The following is a 27,719-nucleotide window of genomic DNA, read 5'->3' on the forward strand; positions in this document are numbered from 1 at the left end:
ACTACCAGCCAAGTAAAAAAAGAAAAAAAAAATGGAACTTTGACGTCTTTAACCGTCAATGGGAGTAAATGAGTTAAGGCAGACTAATGCAAAAGACTTTCACAAGTTTCTTCCTGTCTAGGATGCCTTCTTGCAATTGATGATCATTTGGAAATGCTTGTCAAAATATGTCAGAGCCAGTGAGTGTTAGAATAGTTTGGGATTTTTCATTTAAGTTAATTATTTACTTTTGTCTTTCGTTTTCAAAAAATAAAAATCAGTTACCAGTAGTTTGAATTTATTTTTAGAGCTTGATTGTTATATTTTATGGTTTTGAAAACTCTCCTTTTTAGTTTGGTTAGTTTAAGCATTAGTTTTTATTTATTTATTTATTTTTATTGAGAGTATTCGAGTATTTGCCGAGTGCAAGATTAAAACCAAAACCGTCACTATGTATTGTGAAAAAAGTCACGTAAACTACAGTTCTCAAACGACTGTTTCAGTTATTTTGTTACTTTTCATTAACTATATTATCGCCAGAGCCCTGGAAATCACCCAAAATCGTATACTTCCTGTTCAACTACAGGCATTGATTCCTGAGAATTTTGGATGGCGACTGGTCACAATTGACATCTCCAGTGACTTACTTGCTCCTCAGTGAAATTGATTTCGGGGGCGAAATTTCCCCCAACATGAACCCCTTGGGCCCACGTGGCCAACTTTAATGGAGGCTGCGCGCTTTCTGACCTGTGAGTTGGTGGTCACCGGCTGCCGGGGCGATGCGGAGGTACGGCGTGGTCAGCTGAGTCACCAGAATGGCGGCTGAGCGTGACACAGGGTGAGTAGATCCACGACGACATGCAGCAGGTACAGACAGAGAGAGAGACACACACACACACATGCAAAAAGAGAAAACACACCGACTCAAAACATTGCTGAGGTGTCCTAATATTTTTGTCCATGTATAGTAAAGTGAGTGAAACAAAAATATTGTGTAAAATGGAAAAGCCACATTTTTTTTTAGTTTTTACAAGTCTATCCTCAAATACAAAAAAATCCACGGCCATCAAATGAGCCACCAGCTAACGTTAAGCGATGAACACCTTTACATCCCCATGCCAGTCAGCGAAATTCACCAAACGGACGTTTATCTTATAGTATTATGTCAAAAATCGCGAACTGAGGTGTGTGTGTGTGTTTGAAGGCACGGACATCGCGTTGACAACTAACAAAATCTCAACGATGTCATCGATTAATCGAAATAGCCTCAACTCAAAAAAATTTGCAGTCGTTCAACTGCTACCATTCAAGAATTTCTGCTCAAACGTGTTAATTGGTTTGAGGCAACCACACGCGACCTTTAGCGATCTTAAAATGGGTCCTACCTTTGGTGGCGACTCGGATGCAGTCGATTTTGGTCTCCTGTAGGAAAGAAAGACGGGACATGGGACAGAAAAGGAGATTATTAGAGTACAGGGTACACATCAGGGCAAAGGAAAGAGGGGGCCTGCCCACCCGAAAAAAAAGGTTACCCCCCCAAAACTAAAATATATTATACTTCTTACAGCCACCCTTCACTTTAATAATGAGCCAGTTTCAGGTTTTAAAAAGCAGTTTGCAGCAGTAAATTGCACTCGTTCATCGTGTTTTTTGTAGTGATGTCATTGTCAATAACATCATGAAAAATAGAGAATATTTTTCTTGTAACAACCAAACCCATACAAACCAAATTCTTCGAGTAGCTCAGCAACGGAAAAACCCGATTAGCAAATTAGCTCAGTGTGGATGGTTCCTGTGACAGTATTTGTGTTGGAATATATTACAAAGGGCTAGTTTTAGCCTCCAAAAACGTTCCCGCTCGGAGAAAGCGAGAGAGAGGTTTGCCAAACACTCGAATGCTGAAAAGAAGAAAGGACACAAGCGGGGACAAGGAGGCTGTGAGCGACACAAAGGACACGGAGGCTGTGTCCCTGAGCTGGACCTGCCTGCCAATGACGAGCCAGACAATCACCGGCCACGAAATAGCTAAGCATTATGGTGCATGGAAAAAAAAAAAAAAAAATAATCACATTAAATTTCAATGATGAGGTAAAAAAAAAAGATTATTTATCTAAATTGTTCATCTGTTTTTCATTTTTTCATTGGTCACCAGGTTCGCGGTTCTACGTCCTGACTTCCACACTCACTGACACGAGCAGGAAAAGTTTGAGTATGTGTTCTATTCTGGAGTGCCGACTGGCTAATTGAATTCAACCCGAGCCTCACACGTTATTACCGCTGCCCTCCCGCAACGGACGTGCTGCTGCTGCTCAAGGAGGCCGGCAGTGGCACATTCTCATTCAGCTCCATCGGCTGGCGGGTTCTGCAAATTGCTATCGAGCGGCAAGCGAGGAGGGACGGGAGCGAGGGTCACGTAGCATCTCCTTGAAGACAGAGGGCAGGCGACCTGTGCGATCCGTCGGCTTTTCCCCCCGCCGCGGTGGCGATGCCTGCGACAATTACCAGCCGCTGCAACCAATGCACTAAACGCCAGTTTGGCATTTGACAATAAATCACAAATCACATATGCTGCTTGGTCCTCGTGTATCATGATGTAAGTATGTCACATCACTTGAGAAGGCTACACAATGTATTGAAAAAAATATCAAATATGCAAATTGTGCAGCAACACATGTAGACAGACAATATAACAATACTCAAACCCATGTATTTATCCTCCAGCAGATTACGGTCACGTAGATTAATTGAGTTAGTTTTACTAATTGCTATTTTCGCTAAAAGTGTGCTTTGACGCAAAACTTCACTCCCACTGAATGATTGTCATGACGTTCAACGTGTCTCACCCCATTTGCGGTGCTGACGGCCTGGTAGTAAACGCTGTAGCTCTTCTGGGGCAGCAACGGTGCGTTCCAGTATCCGCTGTAGGTTTTGTTGTCGCCCACGGTGAACGGTTGCGGTCCATGGATGCCGCCGCCGGGAAACTGGGCGGCGAAGTAGTAATGGGAGTTGAGCTGCGTGGCGTTCTGGAAGTGGATGGGCACCGGGTAGCAGCGCAGGATCTCGGCCGTGCCCCGCGCCCGTCTCGGACGCTCCTCCTCCACCACCACCTGGTAGGCACTGGGAAAACAACGCAACGCGAGTTAAACCTAAATTGGAGGGAAAATGATATCACAGAACTCACTCAGCAGTGGACCATGAAAAGTTGGGGAAAAAAATGCCTAGCAGTTTCTTGACATTTTTGGCAATTCGTATATTTTTTTTTTTTATCGGGGCTGGGGGGGTTGCTATTAGTGATAAATGTCTATTGGATATATAATCAGCATTCATTTTTTGATTTTTAAGATTTTATTCAATGTTTAACTTTGATATTTTTTTGATGTATTATAACTGGCGGCAAAATTTATGCGAGTTTTCTCAATTCACAGCCCAGCCTGAAATTGAACAGGAAGTTGTCCATTTTGAAAGTGAACAAATTTCAGGGCCTTTAACGTACTTTCACAAACTCCCACAAGAGTTTCCTGTGCAGTCAAAGCCTTCTTGCCTATGTCATCCAATGTGGGCCATCACACACAGACTTTCACAGAAGGTCCCCACATGTGCGGTCTCATTTTAACCTTTGACCCGCCCGCCACTGTAATTAGAGGCATCACCCTCTTCCCTGACAGGATTAAATATTTCATCACCTCTCTAGCCACCGCGAAACAGGAAAGCCGCCGTGAGCTTTGCAAATGGCGCGAGCAAGGGCCCTCGTGATTAAGTGTCGGGTTAAAGAGTGCATGCTGTACACGCTGAGGCGCATTTCATCATCCCAGCACCCACCGCAGGGAACAATTGATCATCTGCGGTGCGTGTGTATGCGCGCGCGGCCATCGGAGTGTGCCTGAGCTAGCACGTTTTGTTGATTTGAGCCAAACAGGTCGCAAAAGCCATTCAGCTGTGAAGTTTGGTGCGAATGTTTCAGCGGAGCTTCGGGATCCGAATATTAGAACCTATCGAACTGACAACAACAGAAGATTGAACATGTGATCCTTATCAGCATCTAAATTAGAGCTGTCAAATAATGTCCAAGTTGAATTGCCAAAGAAAGATTTTTGAGACTTTTTTTTATGGATGTTCAAAGTAAGCAAAGCACATTTTGACTCAGCATCTTCACACCATAAACCAATCTTTCACGCCTGTACCATTTCCGCATTGAACAACATCTCGGTAGAAAGAGCACGCCGCAAACGTCGGCAGCAGCTGCAAGTGGACTCTTTGTAAGTCGGCGGCTTGCTGACCTCCGTCGGGACACCACACGCATGATAAACCGGCCCGACGACGAGATGAGCAAGTGTCTGCTCCGTGCCCAGTTGGTCGACTCAGTGGACAAAGTGGTCTCTGTCAGACGTACAGAGGGCCCGCAGTGGCCAGCCAGCTCGATATACCCGAGCGTGAGGGAGGGAGGAAATGCAAAAAGCAGTCGAGAATTTCTCTTCTTGGGTGAGAAGAAGTAAATAACACAAAGTTGTGAATGTATTTGGCGTTCTTTTTACTTACCAAGAGTCGAGATTCTTTGCTCACTATTTTTTTTAATGCATCTCTTAAGGGGAAATTTACTGTGTAGCCTAGATGAAAAATATTTTTTTTTAATGTTTGAAAAAAAATAAAATAAATATGTTTTGGAGGAAAATATATGTTTTAAAATTTATGTAAAAAAATACATGTAAAATGATTTATTATATAAACAAAAAAAAACAACTGTGGGGGAAAAATGTGTAAATATATGAAAATATATTGCAATGCACATGTTTGTCTGTTTGTATGTTTTCAAACTATTGTGATAAAAAAACGGTTAAAAATAAATATAATAAAATGTAACATTCCCCTCTTGAGGATAAATATATGTGTTGTTGTTGTGAAATTTAGTGTATAGCCTGCATGAAAACACTTTTTTAAATATTTGAATACATTTTAAATATGTTTTGGAGGAAAGTACATATTTTAAAAAATATTTGAAATAAAATCTCAAAATGCAAAATTATTATATAAAAAAAATGTGTGAGGAAAGAATTTCTATAACTTATTGAAATTGTATTACAATGCAAATAAATGTTCGTCTTAAATATATAAAAGTTTTCAAACTATTCTAATCAACAAAAAGGGAAATATACCTTCAAGATACAGTAGACATTTGATAAAAAAAAATTAAATGAAAAAAAAAACCCAAAATGGTGGAAAAATAAGCACATTACAAAGTAATCACACGTCAAAGCCTAAAATATTTGCTTGAATGACTTCATATAACGTCCATACAGCATACAACAACTCCTCCTAAAAAAAGAGCTGAGCGAGACTGTTAAGCAAATCTGTTCCACATATCTGCAGCATGTAGGAGTAAAAACAGACTTAAAAAAAAAAAAAAGAGCCTCCCGCAGGTGTCTCTCTCTGTGTGTGATATGAAGATGCGGCTGCTCCATGCGTTATTTAATGATACAGCACAGGGATGGCTGCTTTTCCTTTCCCGCGGCAAAGTCGTGAGCGCCAAAGGCGAGGAGGCTTCCGGGGTTAAGAACTCATGTCATGTGCAAATCTCAACCTGCTGCTTTGCGTCTGCAGCCGCTGCAGGCGCAAACGTATGATTCAGAAGACTCGCAGACAATAATGATAAACATTTTTTTTTTCAGCACTTTGCTTACATGGCTGGAGAAGCAACAATTTTGTGAGATGATTTTGGGTGGGGGGAAATAATGCACATATTCTGCTGTCAGAGTCATGTGATTCCTGTCACCAGCTCACAGTCGCAAGGATGACTCACTTGGACGCGGCCCAAGGCTGAGGACACAAACACGGATGCCGAAATACATGAAAACAAACAATATTCAATGGCCCTCGCATTCCCGATTTTTTTTTTTTTTTAACGGGGGAATTCTCAAAATGATCAAATTCCGATGCCTACACAAAGCGGAATTCCTTTGTAGGAATTCGAAAAATTCAACCATTTTGGCATCATGGTTACTTTCCGGGTCATGACTTTCGTCTATTGGCTGAAAGGATGTAGTAATAAGTAAGTAATAAAGTATTAGAGCACAATCTTAAAACCATAATGTGGATATGAATCGATTTATTTGATCTCAACTGTTCAAAGTGGGCTGGCAGAGACCCGCGTGGTCCCACCACAACCTGCGCCGACACCAATTAGCCCGCTAGCCTCTCTACCCAACTCGTCACATAGATTTCTCCTCCGCAGACCAATTATGCCGGATTGACTCGCCATCGAGCGGACAGAGGCCACGGGAGTCAGATTTATTTTTCATGTGGGCTGATAACAGGGGCGCCGGCCTCTCCATCACCATCTTGACTCACGCTAATGCTAACAGGGGCTGATTTAAAACGGCCGTAAACCAAAACGATTCTGGAACCGTCAGCGGCGCGGCTCACGCCGTATCACAAGAGAAGGCGATGATTTTTGTCCCATGTTTAGTCGTAGCTATTATCGCGTGACAAGCCTCCAGTTATTAAGTTATTCCTGATTTTTTTTCTTTCTTCTCTCTCTCTCTCTCGTCAAGCGATTAAATTTTTTTTAACCAATTAATCGCAAAAAAAGTAATAATATTTGGGAATTCATGTAAAATCACCACATTTTTAAATGAATTTCCAGAGTTTACGCTTTAATTTTGACAACCGTAACGTATCTGGGAAAACCAACAGTTATCACATAAAAATAAATAACGTTTACCGGTTTATTTTAGGACTGAGCCAAAGCACTTGCCATACTCCGGTGCAGATTATCTGGCGCTACAAGGAACAAGAAAGCATCTCATTTGCAAAACCGCACTTGGTAGTTTAAACATCTCCGCTGGCTGGAGGCAAAGGTGACGCCGGCAGAAGAGGTCTGATTTAGTGGCAGCAAAGATAAGCGGAGGCATCTCAAATCATTTATTGCCGCACAAGCTTGTAAACATTTATTTTGATGTGAGGTGGGTGGATTCTGGCCGCCGAGGAAGGGGGCAAACGTTACTGCGACATTATTGATAGACAGTCGCCTTAATCCTCTTAAAGGAACACTGTCCCCTCTGGTGAAAAATGTTCCCGGAGATTAGCGTCCCGTTCCGAGCGGTATGTATTTTACATATGATGGCAATTAGCTTCCCTTCGGATAATCTCCGCTATGACTTGAATTTGGACGCCGTGGCGGAAACGCAACGGACAGTCATCATGGTGTTATCGTGTCATCTTCCAGCGAGCGCACTTCCTGCAAACCATCTCCAAACGCCCGCGGGCGCTATCAGCTAACGTAACCAAATCAGCGTATCACGTGATCAAATCAAATATGCTCCTGCTGCTACTTTGCGTTGCTGCTATAAACCCCCCCAAAAAAGTGACCAAATCCCTCTCGCTCATCTTCCCTCACGAGGGCTTTAAAAGTGATTTCCTAGAGTGTTCCATTTCAGAATTAAATTAAACATCATCTGAATTAAAGACATTTTCCAAATAACATGTACATGTACATAACTTCTGTGTCAATGAAGTAATTTCTTGTTATTGGCTTGTGAATGTGAAGAAGACAGATAATGCATTTCCACCGCCCACACAGTTTTAAACAACTCCCGGGCATCTCAAAATATCTTTGGCATGTTTTTTCAAAACAAAAAGGGGCTAAAATGACAACACACTTTTACATCCTCTTTTTCCAGCTTTACTGAAATCAGCCTGTTTTCAAGGGGCGGTCCTGTCTCGTGCTCATGAGACATGGCTCGTCCAGCTTACCTTCTACTACAGGGTCAACGCATAGTGTACATCTTTCATTACCATGACAACGAGAGCCAAAGTTAGATTTTTTTTTTTTTAAAATAGTTTTATATTAGCAATGAAGAATAAAAACATATATTTTTATTTTATTGTTGTCCATTATTTTCTGAAAAACATTTTCTATATGCATAAAAAAGTACATGTACACATCTAGAGATGTATCAAAATCTCCAGATAATTATAATATATATATATATATATATATATATATATATATATATATATATATAAATAAAATTCTGACAAAAACAAGTATTGTTTTATTTTATAATTTCAAAATAAATACAACAATAAGATAGGAAAGAAACCACCGCGCCCGAGGAATAACAATCTATTAGAGACAGAAGGTGTGACATATTAGGTGTCAAGAATCTGCCGTGCACTCACGTGCACACCCGTAGTCGGTCACCAGCGCACTCCCACTGAGAAGTGAAGCAAAGTCCCCCTTTAAAGCTGTGCCGGTATTTCTAATATTGTGGTCAAAGAATATGCTTAGCTCAGGGAAATATAACAAAGACTACGACGGTCTGAAATAAAGAAAGGGAGAAAAAAAAAGTATGCCTAAGTAGGCAGAAGTTGGAATCTCCAAAGAATTTTTTGGGGGGGGCTGGCGGTAAACAAAAGCCGCAGCCTGCTGTGCTAATTAATGGAGGCTGTGATTCACCACACGCTTCGTCATCATTTGAGCTTTGTAATTGGCCCGCTGACGAGACGCCAGGCAGAGCGGGTCCCGACGGACGGTACCTGCGAGGCGATTAAAAAGCCATCTTTCTTTCTGTAAAGGCACGCCACACTAAACTCTGAAGTTGTCACGACTCGACGGAGACGGTCTTGGAAATGCAACTTTGAGTCTCTTGAGTTTTGTTGCCTACCCAAGAGGTGCTCTGCTGGGGCACTTATTGTCACCCGGTCCCCCCTTAAAGCCTGGCTCCTTTTCTTAATGAGAGCTCCGGAGCAAAGCGCTCAAGCCTGCTTGGAATTTTGCTTACTCAAGAGTGGCCGCGGCTGGGGCATCCATGCTCAACCGGGAGCCCCTCAAGTCTGTGATTTTTTTTTTTAATTGTTTATTTATTTATTTTTTACAAATTAAGAAAAAAAAAAAAGCATGTCATCTATGTCTCACGCGCCCCCCCTCCCAGGGGCCACCTGGGGGGGCGTGAGACCCTGGGGAACATTCTTTTTTTCCGCCGTACTATAATAAAGTGTAATTACACATCCACTCCATTAGTTGGCAGTGGCGCTCTCATTGCCCATTGTGCGCAACGAGTATTAACTCTATGCTGTAGGTTTGTTTCACAACAAAAATGCTGTAATTTATAGTTGCGGCGGAGAGTGGGTGGTGGGGATGGGGGAGTGAATTGTTTTCTATTTGCTGGGGGGACGTAACAAAAAAAATAATTGAGAAGCACTGCTTGAACTAAATGTGACCATTCTCATGTTTATGATCCTGTTGTATATGTGCTAAAAGCATTCATAACGTACATTTTTTTATTGCTTATTTTTTCAGGGCACTCATGAGCTAAGTGCCTATGAATGCTTGCTCAAATTGTTTTCCGCCGAGGAGGGGCATTTATTCTCACCAAGCCCCTCTGCAGAAAAAAAAATCTGTTTCATTTTTGTTTTATAAGAGATCCAGAGCACAAGTCGTTTGTATTTTTCAAAAAATGGTTATCGCTGTATTAACATACAGTAGACCTACCGAAGCAAGTTTCATAATCCGATAGCGTCTCTTAAAAAGATGAAGAAGAAGGTATTTATGCCTTCAGCAAACCAAAACGATGACTTTGCGTAACTCCCACCACAAAGGCGCTAACAATGCCCTGTAAACGCTCCGACAAAACGGGTTCAAACGAGTTCCTTGGCCGCCTGGAAGCCCGTTGAGGTTCAGGGTGAGACGCTACGCTAACATAAAAGACTCACTGAGGCGGGACATCCGGGAGTCAACTCGAGCTGACCGTGTTCAAGTTTTTTCTCATCTTCAAAGCCAAAACGCTGGAAGCTCCAAGTTCTTTGCTAATTCTCCTAGCGTCATAACGCTAGCTTATTTATTTATTTATTTATTTTTTTTAGGTTGGTGTTGCTTTTGCTGCCAAGGCCTACCTGACTGGAGCTCCCCTGCTCTGGGCAGGCTTCAGCAGGACAGTCACCGTGCTGTCCGTCTGGTTCAGCGACGTCTCCTGGTCGTACGTCGGCATCGACGGAGCTGAGGGATGAAATTAAGATGTTAAAGTTTGTTTTTTAAAAATGACTAAATATTTAGACATAATGTTTAGAAACGCTAACATATTTAGAGAACATAACTAACTGGCGGGAGCGCCACAGCTACGTACCAAAGCCTGCTTAGATTGTTAGCTACCAAAGAGGGGCTTCACCTGGGACATTCATGCTTGGCATTTTTTAAATGAAATTCGATTTGTTTGAGCTCAGAGAAGCCATTCAATGTAGGAGAAAAATAAAATAGTCCCAAAATTGTCTGTTCGACTCCAAAACTGGTTCAGACATTAACAGCAACAGAGTTCATAATAGCGCATTAGCATAAAGCAGCAGGAAAATAATGATTAAAACATCATACAATTGCATATTCCGCTTCCATGACATGAACAGGGGCTGAGAAGGATCTCCATGATTTATTCAACAGGCCCACAGACACTGACCTGAAATCTTGGTGGTGAACTGGGTGGCCACGGCGGGGCCGTAGCCCTTAGCCGTGCTGGCGCGGAGGGTGAAGGAGTACGTGGAGCCCGGGTGGAGGCCCGCAAAGGCGTGGGCGGTCTCGTTGCCCGCCTTGGCCACTTTGCCGCTCTGGTTGGAGAGGTCCAGCTCGGGGTCGAAGGAGCTAACCGCCTTGTAGGAGATCTATGAAGGAGATGAATATTCAGAGGCGAGTGTGCCGCTACTGCAGCTGCTCCAGGGTCTGTGCTTGAAATCATCTTCAACCGTTTAGACTGCACTCGAGAGAAGCTAGTCGGATTTCATACAGAAAAAAAAAAAAATGGCACTCCACCGCGTGTCTACTTCGCAACCATTTATGCAGAGAATATTTAGTGATGTTGTTTTGCAACATACTATTGACTATTTTTTTTGTTTGCTTTTAACATCACTGTTGTACATACACAATACTCTATATAGAATCAATGAATTTATTTTTTTTTTTTTACATTCATGTTCTATACAGTGCCGTGAAATGCAGTTTCTAAATATTTGACTTCCGATATACATGGGATCTATTAAATGATTAATGTATGGATTGGCATTCAAACAGCATATAGACTAATCATTTTTAGCATGCAGTTGTGGATGTAAATATGTATTTTTTTTTTTCTAGTTTACATTCATTGTTTCTAACTATTCTTTCTTTCGTTGATATTTACTTTTATATGTCTAGCGTTTGCCACTCATGTAAATGTAGATCACGGGTCACCAGCGTGGTGCCCGTGGTCATCAAGCTCCCAATGGGATGTCGGATAAGTGATCATTTGATTATATTGTATAAAAAAAATATCTGATTCCAAATTATTGTGAGAAATCATTTGCATGATACGCATCTTCACATAAATGACTATTATTCGTTAATAATAACTACATAATGTCATTACATTGTTATGGATCATTTGAGCAAATTTGTTATTTGAGAAGATTGTATAAAACTTGTCGCCCCTTCTCATTAATCAGCACAGAGGAAGTAGCTCTCAGTTTCAAAATGGTTGGTAACCTCTCATGTCTTAATTTTTTTTTTTTTTCAGGTTATTGTTATGAGATTCTTTGATTATTCATGATCATCTTGTCATAGTAGACTATATTGGCATTAGAAGTTTTTTTGATGCATATAATGCTGCTGAATTTTCTCGCTGCTGTTCAGATTCATTTTGCTTTTCGCATTTATTTCTTCATAAATGGTTTGTCACACGTTATTGTGCTACAAATACTTTTATTTTGAATACCGTTTTGACTGTCAATCAAAACCCGAAAGGCTCCTAATATGGCATCAAAGTGTGCCTAATGAAGCTGGCGGGTGTAAGTGCTAAATTGATGGCTTCCTGCTCGTTTGCTCCCGCCATAAGTCACCGCTTTACCTGACTCGTTTATTAAGAACGTAAGTGGTGAGCCCATTTGTTAGCCCCCCCCCCCACAGACACCGCAGACTCCCAAGGTGTTGATGACGGCGTACGTATTTATATTTTATGCCTTTGCGACGCTTCATAAATCCCGAAAGCGAGCGTTGAGGGGGGAAAAAAATGTAAACCAATATTACGTGCAATGGAATTTGCCGACATGTTTTCCATTATTTCTGATGTCACATTCATTAAGGATGTCGACAGAGGCGGTGACGGGTAATTTCAAACTGAAACGTCGCGATATGCGCTTGGGCGGCGCAGACAAAAGGAATAAATGAGAAAAGGCTTCCGAGCATTTCCAAACTTGATGGACACAAATTATGTGGCGCTCCAAACTCCCATTTGTGTGCCTTAATTGGAATGATAATGGAGCTTTTCCTTTTTATGAGCGGCGCGTGTGGTGCTTTCTTGAAGTGGGGACTTGAGTTATTCTGCATGGATATTAGGGAAAGCACTTGCCTTAATGCCTCCCCACAGAACCAACACAAAGGAAGGCACTGCCACTTCCAGGACGCTGCAACTCGTACCTGACAATCAGAGCCTTGTTGCCGCCATAGTTGGCCTAATTTTGGAACTGTAGGGAACAAAAGCCTCGCTGCTTCAACTTTCAAATGCTGTGTGGAAGTCCGGAATATATAAAGAAAATATTCGGGACATTTACCAGATAGAATAGTCAACAGCCTAGCATGTTATGGAGAAAAAAACTAAACAAAAACAAAATTAAAAAAATTAATACATTATATACATTTCAATAAAGACCACACTATTAAAAAAAAAAAAAAAAGAACCCAATATGACTCAACTGAGTTATTCACGTAACCCAAAAACTTGGGTCACGGGAGTTACCCACAAAACAAACCACAAAATAACCAATTTTTGGGGAACCTGGTTTTGCCCCAAAAAAATATTTTGTATAAAAAAAAAACAACATTTTTTTGGTTTGTTTTGTGGGTTCTTCATTTTGAACCAATGTCGGGTGACTTTTGGGCCTATCTTGTTTTTTTTTGTTTGTTTGTTTTTGGTTTTTTTTACCCAACTGGAAGCAAATGTGAACAGCAGCAAGAATAGTCTATATGGAGGGGAAAAAAAATAGTGATTGCAGCACAAAAAGTTGCGATCGCTACAGTATCCTTTTTAGCTATATACTCCATATACAGTAAACGAATCATCCGCTGTTCATGAATAATAGATACCACCTAAACCCAGAGGTCAATGTGAAAAGAAGCAGTAGTCGGCAACGCTGTATGCAGTAATCCAAAAAAAATATACGTGTTTAGAAATAATCTACATTTATGAGGACGACAGACTGAATTAAAAAAAAAAGACTTAATGAGAAGTTATTGTGGATGCAGCATGAATAGTCAGCAGCATTACATGTTGGAACGATCATATAGGTTTCAGTCAATATAATGTATATTAATGGCAACATGAATACATATCATGAACAGATATAAATGGGAACAGCAGAACAAAAAAAAACTTCATATCAATAACTCTCGATGTAGGAAAGTGCACATGGATCAATTATATTTACAGTTTATACTGCACAAGTGAATGTGAGGAGCAGCAAGAAAATAAACCGCAACAAATCATGTATAATAGCAATTACATTCAAACAAAATACGACACGACGCGGATGTGCAGCAAAAATAGTCAGCTTGAGTGTATTAAATCCAAATTTTAAAAATGGATTATCAGATTTTTACGGGACATTGTGAGTGAACAAATGAACAAAAAGCTTGTTGTTGGCGGGTAGGAGGAGTAAGTGGAGTGTTCTGAAAGCCTGGAGGCAGTTATGTTCCATAAAGTGGATCACAGACACACACGCACACACTTCCTTTTTTACGCGTCGTATGAAATTTTAAAGAAGATAAACAGCCGAGAAGTGTCGCTCTTTAAGCCATTAAGCCAACCTGCTGTGTGTGGTGTATTTTTCCCTCCCTCTCTCCCCCTCCCTCTCTTTGTTTTTTTTTTTTTTTTTTGTTTTGTTTTTTTAATGGACATTGTTTCTGCATCCGCTCGACCAAACAAAGCCCCCCGCCGCCGCCGCTCAATCCTCGCTCTCGTCCAATGAGAGGAGACCCCCGCTAACCCAGTCAAAATAACGCAGCGCGGTGAGCAAACAGCGGCCGGAGAGGGAATCAATCTGTGGGAAAGGCGGCGGGATTACTTCCCAAACCGAAGGCTTGGTTAAGATCAATGTGTGTGTGTGTGTGTGTGTGTGTGTGTGTATATTTGACTTGTGGAGGCGGTCGTGAAGTCAACATTGACTCGCCACCGCAGCCAAGTCGAGAGAGATTGTACTTTCAATTGAGTTCAAAGGGCAAAATACGACTTTATATACAGTTCCTGTCATACACTTGTACGGATGTCTTATTGTTTTCACGGATTTGGATTGCAAGTGGTTAGTGTTTTATTCACGAATCGTTTGCTTATTTTTACATTGGTTTGCATTTGATGATTTCAAATGCAAATGTAGTGTTTTTAATCGCACTTATGCGAGTGTCTTATAGTTAGTGTTTCGAGAGCGTTTGCACTTGAGCGAGTGTCTTATTGTTTTTACGCATTATGATTGAGATTGGATTTTTACACAGCTAACATATTTTACGTTTTTTTTTTTTTTTTTTTTTTTACAAATAAGTTTAGCTATCTTGTTTTTACATTTGTATGGGATTGGTATTGTTTTGACGTCCTTGTACAGTATTAAAAGTGGTGATCTTATTTTTCCGCTTGGAAGAATCTTAATGGTTTCTATGTGTGCGAGTAGGCGTGATTCGCTTATTCACGTGCATTTTACATATTAATCAGGGTGTTTTATTGGTTTTGAGGACTGTCACAATTTTTATATTTGCACGAGTGTCTTATTGTTTTTGCGTAACGTTAATGAGAGGTTTGCTTATTTTTACACTTGTAAGACTTTTTTTTTTACACATTAGAATAACATTTACAAGAGATCCTTATTTTTTACACTCGTTTTTTTTATACCTTAATTTTTTATTTTGCATTTTATTATTCAAAAATTGATCATTTAAAAATAAATACAGAAATACAAATGTATTAAAATAATGAGTAATTTATTAATAGCTATTACTGTGTTTTATAAAATTCATAATATAATATTAGATTATTTGCTACAATAATCCTAATTTGCCCAAAATGAAGTGACATGATTTTTGTGGATGGCGTACGTACCTCATACTGTGTGATGACACCGTACGTCTGCGCCGGCTCACGCCACGTGACCACAATCTTCTCCTCGTAGGCGCTGCCCTGGACGGACTCCAACGGGATGGCGCCGGGCACTGCGGGAAAGCCACACGCGGCACAGATTAGCGACACCGATGAATAAAAGTCGTGCCCGTCGCCTTCACTGTGATTTATCCCGCTGCCGACAATCATCCAAAGAGCTTTTCAAGGACGTCCATTACACAAATGGCCGACGGACAAAGTCAAAGATATTTTAATGGGAATATTTCAAGTCGTTGACAATAACGACACGCACGCCGCATGTCGTACAGCGGAGATGAGTGGCATGCGGGTGCACATAAATAAAGGAGGGTGCGTGACATTGTTCTATCTTTTAAGTCAGCCACAAATTTTGATTAAATATGTCTAGAAATGCTCCCTTATTTTGATTTTTTTTTTTAAAAGTGGTGCACTGTCTCTATACGAATGCTGACAGGGGTGTGTGGGCAAAAAGTATGGTTTTGACCAACTATATACAAATCAATAATCTTCTGTGCCGTGCTTGCTAGCTATTTTTTCTGACTCTTTACGGGGGTGCGTCATCTCTGACAAATTGTTGAAGTCAACATGTGGATACAAAAGTTTAGATTTGATATATGATGGTAAATTAACAACTTCCATATGCATGTCTCACTTTTATTAAAAACATTTCCAAATTTTTTTTATTAAATTTAATTAAATTAAACTGCTAAAAAACAGTTAAACAGTTCAAATTAAATTACATTTTTTTTATTAAAGGGGTGCGCCAACTGTGTCAACTTGGAAGGGGACGTTGAATTGTGGATGTGCAATTACAGTTGGGCAGGGTACCGCTACTTTTTTTCCAAGTACTGGTTTAGAAAATATATACATAAATCAAAAATGCAGCAACAGCAACTCCCCAAAAGCATCTAAAGTAGGCAACACCTTTTTTTTTTTAATTCTTTTTTTTTCAAATTTTCAAATGGTTTTCATGACTTCAAATAAACTGACTGCTTTTTTTTCCCCAGGAGTTGCATGTCATCTTTGAATGTCTGAGCGGGTTCAAGTTTGTGTTGGAACATCTAAAACCAAAAATATCGAACTATATGTGCACCTAAAATGAGGCAGCTTTGCTTTGACTTAATTTAGAAGGGTGCACCTAAAAATGATCAGAAGCTAAAAAGGGGGTGAACTGAGGCACCTGATCTTTTAGTTTATATTTTGCCATGTTTTAATTAAGCATAATGCTTTTTGGCTGCTAACTATGATGATTTATTTATTTATTTATTTTAGGGGAGCACCTTTTCTTACAGGAGAGTGAAGCGTGTGCTAGGGAAAAAAACAAACTTTGAAGGTGCTTGGCTTGAACATAAGCACCCCAACTGTGCAGCCACTCGGGCAAGGCAACAAATGGAACAGGCTCCGAGCTCTGTAGCTCACCGTCTTCGTCGGTCTGCACCTCCAGCTCGGCGCTCTCCTTGACGCCTTCCGGGTTGCGCAGCACCAGCTTGACGCTGAGGTTGGTGTAGGGCGTCAGGTTGTGGATGGTGTGCTGCGGGTCGCGGCCCTGCACCTCGTAGCACACCTCCTCCCGGGTATCATCTTTGCCGCCCACGCGCGAGCGGTACTGCGCCGTCAGATTGTAGCTGTGGCAGCGCGTCACGTTGTAGCCTAGCGGCTCCCAGCGCACCGTCACCTGCTTGGATTGGACGTCCAGCACCTCCAGACGCCGTGGCCCGTGCATGGGCTCTGCGGGGACGAGACGGAGGAGAAAGTGTGAGGCCACATGCAGACAATCAATTAGGCCGCATGAAACGCCAGGTGGTGCGCATTAGTCTCGGTTGAAATGAGGGAAATGGATAAAATGTATGCAGCAGCACAGCCTCCGCCGCTGTTCTTTTCTCTTTTCTCAACATTTGACACCCAGTCAAATTTCATCTGTTTGAAGTTGCTGAGTTTCCTGTTTCAAAGGCGCAGCGTGATGGGGAGCAAAGGAGTCAAGGCACATCCCATCGCAGTGCCGCGCGCGTGCCGACGCTCCGACGGCGCGACGCCGGTGCGAAGCCTCAGCAGGGGGCGCGTCACCGCTGCACAGAACGACGTCTTTTCAAATGACAGGTGGCTATTAATGCCACCTCATATAAATGGGATAGGTCACTCGGACTGGGGATACATTATCACGAGGGGTGCGCAGCTCTCCAATAGAAGACGATTTGGTACGTATCGCGATACATCGGGTGCGATATGATTCAAGGACGGTTTATTTGAATAACAACTGTATATAATTATATATATATATATATATATATATATATGCAGCAAATCATGTAATAACACTGTTAATACAGTTCTCATAAAGCCGAAACGCTTACGTGACACGCCCCCCTCCTTGTAAATTGGTGTGGCGGGAAGCCATTTTGGGAAGTCACCATCAAAACAGAGTCGATTCTGAAAGGAAACTCAATATCCAGAGTGTGGATGTTATTTGCTGAGACTTTGTTCGGCCGTCGGATGGCAACACGGCGAACCGGTTAACATAATCACTTGCGGAGACGGCACGCAAAACATTACGGAGATCAGACACACGGCAGCCTGAGGCAGCCGCCAGCGCCAAGCCAACACAACTCACGGTAACACCGTCATTTAACAAGGCCACTTCATATGAAAAAAACAACAAGTAAGCGGTGGAAAGAAGTAACTGAGGCAGTGACTTATTACTTGGCTAAAGAAATGATTCCTAATAAAACAGTGGAACAAAAACGAGGGCTTTGCTTTGGGGACTGTTCAAAGTACTAGACTCGCGCTCTGAGCAGTATTTTTGTGGTGAGGTGACGTTCACTGCACATTTAATTTAAAATTAAAACCTGTTCAGAACGCTAAGTTGGCTTTAAATTTTTCTTTTTTTTTTAGGATTTTATATACATTTTAGATATGTTGAAAATGGTCAGATATGTGCAAATGAGTCTAAAAAAAATATGGAAAAAAAGAATCATGAAAAAATTGTGATTTTATTTTTAAAAAAATGGTGCGATGATATTTTTGCCATATCGCCCACCACTGCATCAAATGCAAACAGCTGACCTGAAATCCTCAGTCAGAATGATTCTGATAAGAATAACCAAAACATCTGCACGTAAACACGGCTAATGTCAATATTCAATGCTGGTATATCGATTTTGCTGCCCCCTATAAGACAGCAAAAGTCTGTTTGACGCCACCTTCCTTCCTGCACTATCGGATTCTATTACTTCCTGCTTTGTCAACCCGGGTGGGACATGACTGCCCCCCCCCACCAAGCCATGCTATCACCTCTAACCATTCTTGCTTTGGCCACTGCCTTTTCCGCGGCTTTCCCCCCATTCCTAATCCTTATTTTGCTGCCGTGCCGCCTCTCCGACAAGGATGTGAAGGCGGGCGGCCTCGAGGTAATGGGATCAATTTCCATTCCAGGTTAAATTTGCAGCCCATTTCTCTGGAACTTAACACTTTAGCAGCTATTAGGGAGGAGACGGGGGCTCCATTTCAGCTCCCATCCGCCCCCGGGGATACGCAGGCCTGCCGGCGGATCGGGCGGGCGGCCATGTTTAACATTCATAGGGTGCAGCGAGGTGGTTGATTGTGTGGGGGAATCTACGGCGAAACACTTCAGGATTCCAAGGGAAGAGAGACGGCAACATCTGGGAAGAAAAGTTACAAGACACAGGGAAAATGGAGGGTAACGTTTGGGAAACGAGGTCATAACGTTAGCTCGGGAGGCGCTAAAGCTAGAAGAAAGCGAGGCCTCCCGACGGCTGAGCGACAGACGGAGCAGCTGCAAAGCGGCGGATGAGTTCCCTCCCGAAAGAGAAGATGAAACGGCGTCGCAAACCGCCACCCTGCGGGCGCGGTAGCAGCACGACGACGGCGGTTCAAATTGAGCTAGGGCGCTACAAACGTGCCAGTCTGCAAGAGGAAAACATCTGTCTGGGGGGGGGGTGTCTGAAGTAATGAGTTTATGCATCAGCTGAAAAAAATGGAAGCAGAATGCAATAATGTGAACAGTATTTTTTTTTTTTTTATAAACCAAACCTGAACTTTGCAAGATAATCAATGCACCGAGAAACATCTGGATTGCAGTGAAGTAAAAAGCTGTAGCAGATCATGCATACTGATTAACATCTAATCTTATTTCTTGGATATCTTGTATTTATTATTTGTACTTGGATTATTTATTTTATTTTTAATACTTTTCCTGGTTCTAATTTTGTGGTTTCAGATGTTTGTGTTTTATTGTAAAAATTTAAGAATTATTGTAGACGGGCAACAATGTATTGATTGAAGGACAATTAATCGATAATCACATAAATAAATATTATATCGATGAATCGTTTTTACATAAAAAAATTCTTGAATTTCCGATTCTCAACCAAAAATATTGCTCAATTTCTGTTGTCTTCCATGAAAGCAGACCGAATTGTTGAAATAAAATAAAACATTGGCTTTTACTTTTTACTTCTTTTTTTATGTCACAGACCAAACCAGCAACTGAATCAGAATTAGCTTTTGTCCTGTTTTTGAATAAACAAATGGAAACTAAACACGTTTTTAATCCGATTCATCAATGAATTGCCAAAATAATCGTCAGATTAATCGATTATTAAAATAACCATGAATTGCAGCTCTACATAACTGTTTTTGCAGACAACATAATATAATATTGAGTTCCGTCACAAAAGTTGTATAAAACACATCCAATAACTCTCTCGACATCCAAACGCAAACATTCAGCTCTTGCGATATTTTTTTACATGTCTGCAGTTTGTTGACACATGGGCCCATTTGTTGACATACGGGCCCATTTATCAGAGGCGTTCCACCTAGATGCAAGTGTGACACCCCGCACAAATCACAGCGCTCAGGCTTGTCGGATTGAGATTCACACTTTGTCGCTTTTGTCCTTTTATTTATTTATTTATTTTCCTCAAAGCGTTAATTTGATTTGTGTGGCCAGCCGCCCTGCAATTCTGCCGGCGTTAAGCGCGTCCCTTTTGGCTCGCCTGAGTGCAGCCTCCAGATAGTTCCGCAAATAAAAGGGCTGAAAACTTGCATTTCCTGCTCGACTCACCCCGATGAAAAGCTTGTGAATTCCATCTTTTTCTTTGTTGCGTTTTAGATTTTGCCTCTTTTTCACTTCATGTCTCGCTTGAGCAGGTAGTATCTCTAAAAGTAGCCCAGAGGACGATATTTCAATGAAATTTATTTTGGGTTTTTGCGTAATATTTTTATGCAGCTAACTTTTTTTTATGGATCTATTATTTTATATTAGCTCGTATTTTTGTCAAGTTTGATAATATTATTTTTGGTAGGAGTCTGTTTTTCTTTCTTTTTTCTTTCTTTTTTTTGTCTGTTTTTGTAGTTTTTCGAAACTTATGAATTGTTTGCCTTCTTTTTCTAATTTTCCTCCTGTAGCCATTTATTATGTAATATTTGTATTTTTGTTGAGTATTTTCGCATTTTTCTTGTAATAATTTTTTTTCGTGTATTTTTTCCCTTAAATATTTGTGTTTTCCAATATTTTTGTCATAATATTTTATATGTAATAATTTAGAAATCTAATCTAACATGTAAATTTCTAATTTTATATCGTTTTTTTAATATCTCTTACATTTTTTTTCCAAATTTTTTGCCTTTTATCCAATATTTTTGCACTTGTTTTTGTATTTATTTCTTAGTGTTTTGATTATTATTCTTATTTTTTTAATATTTGTTTCATTTGACAAATTTTACATACATTGTTTTATTTGGTATATTTTCTCCTTATACTATTATTTTTAATCGATATTTAATTTTGTGCATTTCAGAATCTTTCATTTTATTGCAGAATTTACTACTCAGCAGTTTGCTGTACCACTTTTAAAAAAGAAAGGATTTATTTAATGATGATAAATAATTTACTATATTTGTGAATTTCATTTATTTGTGAATTTCATTTTAATACTTTCAATGGGTTCCTTGGGTACCGTTTCGACCCAAATGCAATACCATTATACTCCTAATATACACCAGAGTCCTGTTTGTATAACGTTCCAATAAAATCTTGAATGAGCACACGCCATTGAAGCCACATTTGTTTTCCTTCACATCACACAACCTCTGGAGTCTTTTTCACCACAGTAAAAGTACAACAATGCGAACGGAATACATCGAAGCACGGTCCGTATAGCATCTCCCATGAAAAAGACGTCAACAAGTATAGACAAGAGCATTTTTGTGTCGAGAAATGAGCTCCAGTGCTGACAGAAGTGAATCATTTGAATTTGACATTTACGTTCCCCCTCCCTCATCACCATCATCATTATGGTGTGACATTTGAATCATGTTGTCACAAATTAGCAGCACATTAGCGCCCTTTGTCAAACAATTCCCCAACCCCTTCGAGCACAAAGTTTGCCCACCTGTTTCCAGCACGGCGAAGCTTTAGAATTTGATGACACAGTTCAAAACTAAAGAAATGAAATAGACATAAATGCACGCAGACACATATGGCATATGAGCAAGACATTTTTCGTTCGCGGATCCTCGAAGCGTGTGTACTATAAAGCGCTGTCCGCGTAGCATCTGGTTCTGCCTGGCTGTTGCACGGAAGAGCAATTAGCTTATCAGATCATCCTTGGGCGCCACAAGCACACAGAGTCTTTATCGGATCGGCATCGATTAAGTGCGGAGACGCTGCCGACTCCCAAACAAGGATGAGAACACTTTGCCTGTGATTAGACATCAGTGTGGAGTCGAGGCAACGGCTCCAAGGCTAGTCGTCATCTCGTTGCTAGAGTAACCGACGATGTGCGCTTGCGTGTACTGTAATATGATGGAAGACATATTATGTTGCGGTAACAGAAATGTATCTGTTATTTGACCCACTGCAAATGAAAACTGATATTTTTTTTTTTTGTTGATTGATACTGTACTGTATTGTGACAGAAAATAATAAAATAAAAATTAAATTGAGAAAATAATTGAGAAGCACTGATCTCAAGTATCTCCCAAAAAATTCATCTAGATTGCATCCTGGCCTGTCAGTGGCAAAAGACATGTCAGTGGCCAGCATCAGTGTCAGTTTTTTTTCTCCAACCCTTCAGTTAAAAAATAAATAAATAAATCAACAAATAAAAAAAATAAAAAAGGCTTTGCAGATGTGTTTGCCACCTTCTATTATACCGTGACGGTGGCAACGGCGGCTATTGAGGTAATGACACGGCTTGAACACTCAGGAAATCATTTTCATATCCCTCAGAAGCGAGACATGATGATAGCTGGCGATAACCGACAATCAGAGCACCCATCACCTGTCCTCGAGTGCCAAAGAAGAGGCTCGGGCTGGAGGGGTTGGGGGAGTACAGGGGGGCGTTAAAAAGGGAACGAAATGGAAGGGTGTAGCAAATGCTTACATGGAAGAGGACGATAGAGAGAAAAAAAAAAATAATCATTATATGATTTTCTTTCTGTTATTAGACAGTAACAACACACAAGCATCAAATCTTGAAAACTATTTGCCTTATCACCTTTAACAGAAACTAATCAAATTAACCAGAAAATGCAAAAAATATATAATTGCTTGCTTGATTGATTTTAGCCCGTTTAATAAAGTTGAGGAATTTTAAAGTCACCCTTACATCCTTCCGCTTTTCTGTACGAAGCCCTCAACTGAAAAAGTTTGTCCAACCCCTGTTTGATTGTATTGATCCACAACTTCCATTTCCCTATTGCGGGACTAATAAAGGCCTCTTCCATTGTCGTACGTCGAATCGTGTTTGATTATCCCCTCAAGGACAAGGTTTGTGCTGGCGTCACCGGCAACAAGTGGAAACCTTCAGCCTGACAGGCGTGCACGTCGTCTAACAGATGGCATTTAGGAAGGCAGCGCACGTGTTCCTGGGCTGCTTCTACACATCCATTACCAAGTCAAAGACAAATGCTCGAGAGTTCGGGGGGGGGGTGTACCCCCCGCACACCTATATACAATATCCATATACACACACAGGCTGGGCGGTACACCTTGGGGGCGTGGATAATCACCAGGATTTATTGAATGGTGCTGGCCGCTCCTCACTCTATCAAGTCCTTCTTTATAGGCCCGCTGATGAATGACACTGCCACCCTGACTGAGGTTGGAGGAGGTGGTTGTGGTTAGGGGGGGGGGGGGGGGGGCGGGGGGAGGAATGGAAAGTACAAAATGAGGCGCCGGGCCGACCTGAGCTGTCTGATGAGCCGTCCCCCTCATCCACCACCCGCCACTAAGCTGTGAAGGTGGCGACGGATGGCTGATTGTGTCTCCGTTGAAAATAATAGAAATGCACCTCAGTACAAGTGTTGTTTCGTCACTTGACGTGTCACCGCACCAGTCAACGTTTCAACAATATATTTGAACACTATTTTGATGAAAAAAAAAAGGGGGTGCGAGCACCCATAAATCGCCGCTTGCAGCTTTATTTAAGAAAAATGGTTTTAAAGTTATGAAGTGATTATTGTATTGTAGCAAAGTATAATGCTCACGTTTGACTCGAGCCGCGACAAAAAATCAAGAGTAAGACGTTACGTTGGCTGCTATTATGCAGCATCAAAAGTGTCACGTTTTTGATTTGTTCCATGAGAACGGCGCACATTTGAAATAATCCTACCATTAATGTGTTCCAGCGCCCCTAAAACCATTTTAATGTTTTTAATAAAGAAATTAGCACTGTATAATAAGTTCACAACCATTTATAAGAGACTTACGAATCAGCATTAAAATGATTTTTTTTTTGTAATGGATGGCCTGTGAGAATTGTTACATTGTCTGTCTACATGTGTTGCCCCATCAGCATTACAAGCACAAAACATTGATGCTATTCCTCTTCAGCATTTCGCATTGTTTGTTCGAATCGTTTTAAAGATAAGCGTGTGTGTTTGTTTTACATACACAAAATTATGTTCTCCTTGTTTTAGGTTTGGTTTGACAGTAAACTAAAACTTGGCGTGGCATTAAACTGCTACTTGTTATGAAATGAGTTCCACATATGGCAAATCTTGAGAAGTTTCATATATTAATACACATACTTTTGCCACCAATGCATTGTCAATGAAATATATGGCTAATTGTATGTTTATTACTGAGTGTCATATTATTTTGTCAGGATTATAAATTTTATCATTCCTGTCGAACATGGGCCACAAGAATTTTTTAAAGAAATGACAACCAACAGGTGAACAGGAATGTTTGATGTATCATACTTACTGCCATCGAGTGGCAGAGCATTTCAGTGTTACGTGGCTAGATACGTTTTGGACCAATTAAGAAAACTTGGCTCATTTTCCGCAGAAAACCTGATAATGAGTAAAGGCACAGTGGTTGCGAATCAATACTTTAGAGAATGCTTCGTTGACATTTTAAAAATTAGCCAGCAAAATTCCCGTGCTGCACGGGGGGGGGGGCAGAGGAGGGGGTGTACACTCCTCACGTCATCATTTTTAAGAGGCCGCGACACTATTTTTGTGTCCGTGCAAAATGAGATTTCGTTGCCTTCTCGCAAGCGCTGAAGGTCACGAGATTATTCATGCTTAGTCGGGACAGATCGGGATGAATGGCCCCAACCTGCGCCGCCCAGCGGAGCCCGTCGGCCGGGCCGCCAGTCAAACGGCGCAAGATGGATGACGGCGGCTGCCGAGGAAGCGGCTCTTGATCTCGTCCGGCTTCTCTCCCTGACAGGCCCGAGCGTCAGCCTGGGCTCCTAATTGAGCGGTTAGGACTGGCAGGCCCGGGTGCGATACATCACGGCGCCCCCCAGACAGGACGGGACACTTCCTCGCTCTCCCTCTCGCTCGTCTGGGACGCGCTAATGAAAATCTGCGGGGCCGCATCTGTCGCTTTGCAAACTGAGCAATGTTTGCCATGACAAAAAAAAAAAAAAAAAAGGGACGCTTTAATACCACGGCGAGGACATGCAACATTCTCAAAAGCAGGGCGGCCTTGAGAGGTTTCACATCCAAAGCGGGGGCCCGTGCCATTGTTGTCGGCAACTCTCTTTTTCTTCCTTTTCTCAGGTTTGCGCAAGCATTTTATTCTTGTTATCCTCGCTTAAATTCACAGTTTTCACAGCTTGCTAACAATTTCCAAATGTCTCCATTTTTCAGCATTTGGCAATGGCGCTCTCGCTTCCATTTTGCTGTGAAGTTTAACAAGCCCTCGCTCCAAATGATCAGGCGGTGGCCCCGGCAGAGCGGCACCCGGGGTGGTAACTCACACTTTTCGGCAACACTGTCGCGGGGCCGTCGTCGCACGGAGAAAACCATTTCCAGCCCCCCAGCGAGAAGGCGTGTTAAACTTTTAACAACACTGCAGTGGAGTTGTGTTGTTGAGTCCCGACAGTGGCGAACATAAACCCTCACAAAAAGCTACAGTACATCATAAAAAGTGATGCCGTGTGACCCAACTGGTGTGTTTTTCAATGTACAAACGTATGGTGACAGCATGGCATCATTTTAAAGACTTCAAATTGTGTATCGCCACTCCCAGTCGACGTTTACGGTCAAACCAAAGATGAAAATGAGAATTAATAAAATCTATTTCGTAAGAAATGCATAAAGCTAGAGACGAGCAAACAAACAGCATCGGTGTTGCAGCGTCACAACATTTTAATCCGGGGGTCTACTATCCTGTTCCTCGAGTGCCGGTGTCCTGCCCGTTTTTCATCTCTCCGATGACCAAACGATCAACACCATTTTCTAGCTTCCGCAGACCTTGCTGATGACCTGATCATTTGAATCAGGTGTGTTGCAGCAGGGAGAGATGGAAAACAGGCAGGACAGCGGCCCTTCAGGAACAGGATTGAGGAGTTCTGCTTTAATCACTGCTATTCGTATTCGTGTCTATTATGTTTTTGCAACGGGTTTGGGTGGGGGGGAACGGCTGATTTGACTTCACTGTCAATTTCAAACATGGAGACAACTTAACTGACCCGAAACCATCGGTGGATGACATTGAGGCTCATTTTAAATATCAGAGTAGATGAACAGCTGCATTATGTGCAAAAAAAAAAAAAAGAAGACAAAACCCGCTGAATGAGAAAGAGTCATCACAGGGGTGACTGATTGACTAGGGTACGCCCGCACTGTTTTATGTGACAACCAACAAACTCTCCGACTGATTCGGAGAAGAGCAAACAAACCATAAGTGTGAAAGCACCATAAGTCTGCATGATGGCAGCCTGCCTTTCCGTGTAAACGGAGATGAACTCCATCCATCTACTTGTTTACCCAGTGTGACTTGTCTAATTAAAACTCCCGTATATGAAAACCCTCCTGAACGCATCGCGTCTGATCGCACGTACAATGGCGAGTGGTCATGTGACAGCATTGACGAGATGAGTGAAAAGACCCTCATAATTTGTTGGCCCTGGCAAAAAAAAAAAAAAAGCAGGCAAGGTTGAGTTCTGTGGGAGGTTGTGGGAGGACGACAATAAAAAAATAAAAAAAAAAGCATATATTTTTTTCTAACTATTATCACAGGCAGTTGGAAGTAGAAAGAAGAACTGTGCTCTTATAATGTCAGTTCTGCGAAAAGGCGATTTGCGCGCCACTCAAGGACGCGTCTTCAAACGAGTGCCGGCAGAGAGCAGACGCTATAGACTGTGCGCTATTGTGACTACCCTCATCTTCAGACACCAACTCGTCTGCTGACTTGAAGCTGAGCGAGCCAGGCGAGCACATGTACGACCCTTAGTGGGAAATGGATAAAAACTGTTTTTGCCATTTGCAAATCAGAGACCAGAAAGATTTTTTTTTTTAGTTTATTTTTTTTTTTTTTAGGCAAGTGCATCATTGATGGGTTAATTTCTTTTTACGAAAGTGCGCCATCCTAATATTTTTGGAGGTAGAGTGCAAGCAAATGTTTTCTTTTCAGGAAAATGCCTAATAAGCTGTTTTCCTAAAGCTTCCCCCAGCAAGAAGAAAACAATTTGCGCTCCTACCCCACCACACACTCCCTGCCGCAATCATGTCTTCACATTTTTGTTGCAAAACAAACCTACACATTAAAGTTAAAACTCGCTGCGCACAATGGGCAAGGAGAGCACCACTGCCAACTACTGGCGTGGAGGTGCAATTACACTTTATTGTAGCACGGCGGGAAAAAAGTATGTTCCCCAGGGTCAAATGCACCCCCCTCAGCCGCGTGCTAAAACTCATCACGGCGGCTGTTTGTCACCTCCACTCTGGAGCAACCGAAGAACTCAAGTAGCATTAATTTAGTGGCACTCCTTGGCGCTCTCTCTTCGTGTTTATAAATTCAAACAGAAGTGCTTCTCAAGGTCTTTAAATGTTTTCCATTCACCGCCTTTAATTATTCATGCGCTATCTGCTGTAATTTTTCTCACTGATTTTTTTTTTTTAAACCACCCCTCCCACTCCCTCCATCCTTTTTGCTAAATTATGGATGTCGCGCTCCCACCGTTCGCTCGGAAGCGCTCATTCAGTCGGCTCGCGTTGCTCATAACATCTCCCCAAACACGGCAGCCGAGACGCGATTTATTCGCCGTTTCCAGCCCCTCCCATAAAAGCTTTATCTCAGATTTCATGTGTCTCCCGAGTGGGGCGGCGCTGAGCGCTTCGCAAAGT

General features: G+C 41.6%; 1 protein-coding gene across 9 annotated transcripts in view; it reads right to left on the reverse strand.

The window, feature by feature from the left end:
- LOC148326148 (receptor-type tyrosine-protein phosphatase mu) overlaps window positions 1-27,719 on the reverse strand; it is a 137,178-nt gene that overhangs the window by 46,710 nt on the left and 62,749 nt on the right. For all 9 annotated transcript variants that reach the window (XM_088310845.1, XM_088310840.1, XM_088310837.1 and 6 more), the window contains 7 exons: window positions 16,530-16,838; window positions 15,075-15,184; window positions 10,422-10,623; window positions 9,868-9,970; window positions 2,823-3,096; window positions 1,365-1,401; window positions 727-801 (listed from right to left, as the gene is read on the reverse strand). In XM_088310845.1, the coding sequence (XP_088166971.1) occupies window positions 727-801; window positions 1,365-1,401; window positions 2,823-3,096; window positions 9,868-9,970; window positions 10,422-10,623; window positions 15,075-15,184; window positions 16,530-16,838 (1,110 nt within the window). The remainder of the gene's footprint in view (window positions 1-726; window positions 802-1,364; window positions 1,402-2,822; window positions 3,097-9,867; window positions 9,971-10,421; window positions 10,624-15,074; window positions 15,185-16,529; window positions 16,839-27,719) is intronic.

The sequence above is a fragment of the Idiotropiscis lumnitzeri genome, chromosome 12, assembly GCF_059441095.1.
Source record: "Idiotropiscis lumnitzeri isolate Australia: NSW breed Sydney's pygmy pipehorse chromosome 12, RoL_Ilum_1.0, whole genome shotgun sequence".
In the NCBI taxonomy this organism is placed as follows: domain Eukaryota; kingdom Metazoa; phylum Chordata; class Actinopteri; order Syngnathiformes; family Syngnathidae; genus Idiotropiscis; species Idiotropiscis lumnitzeri.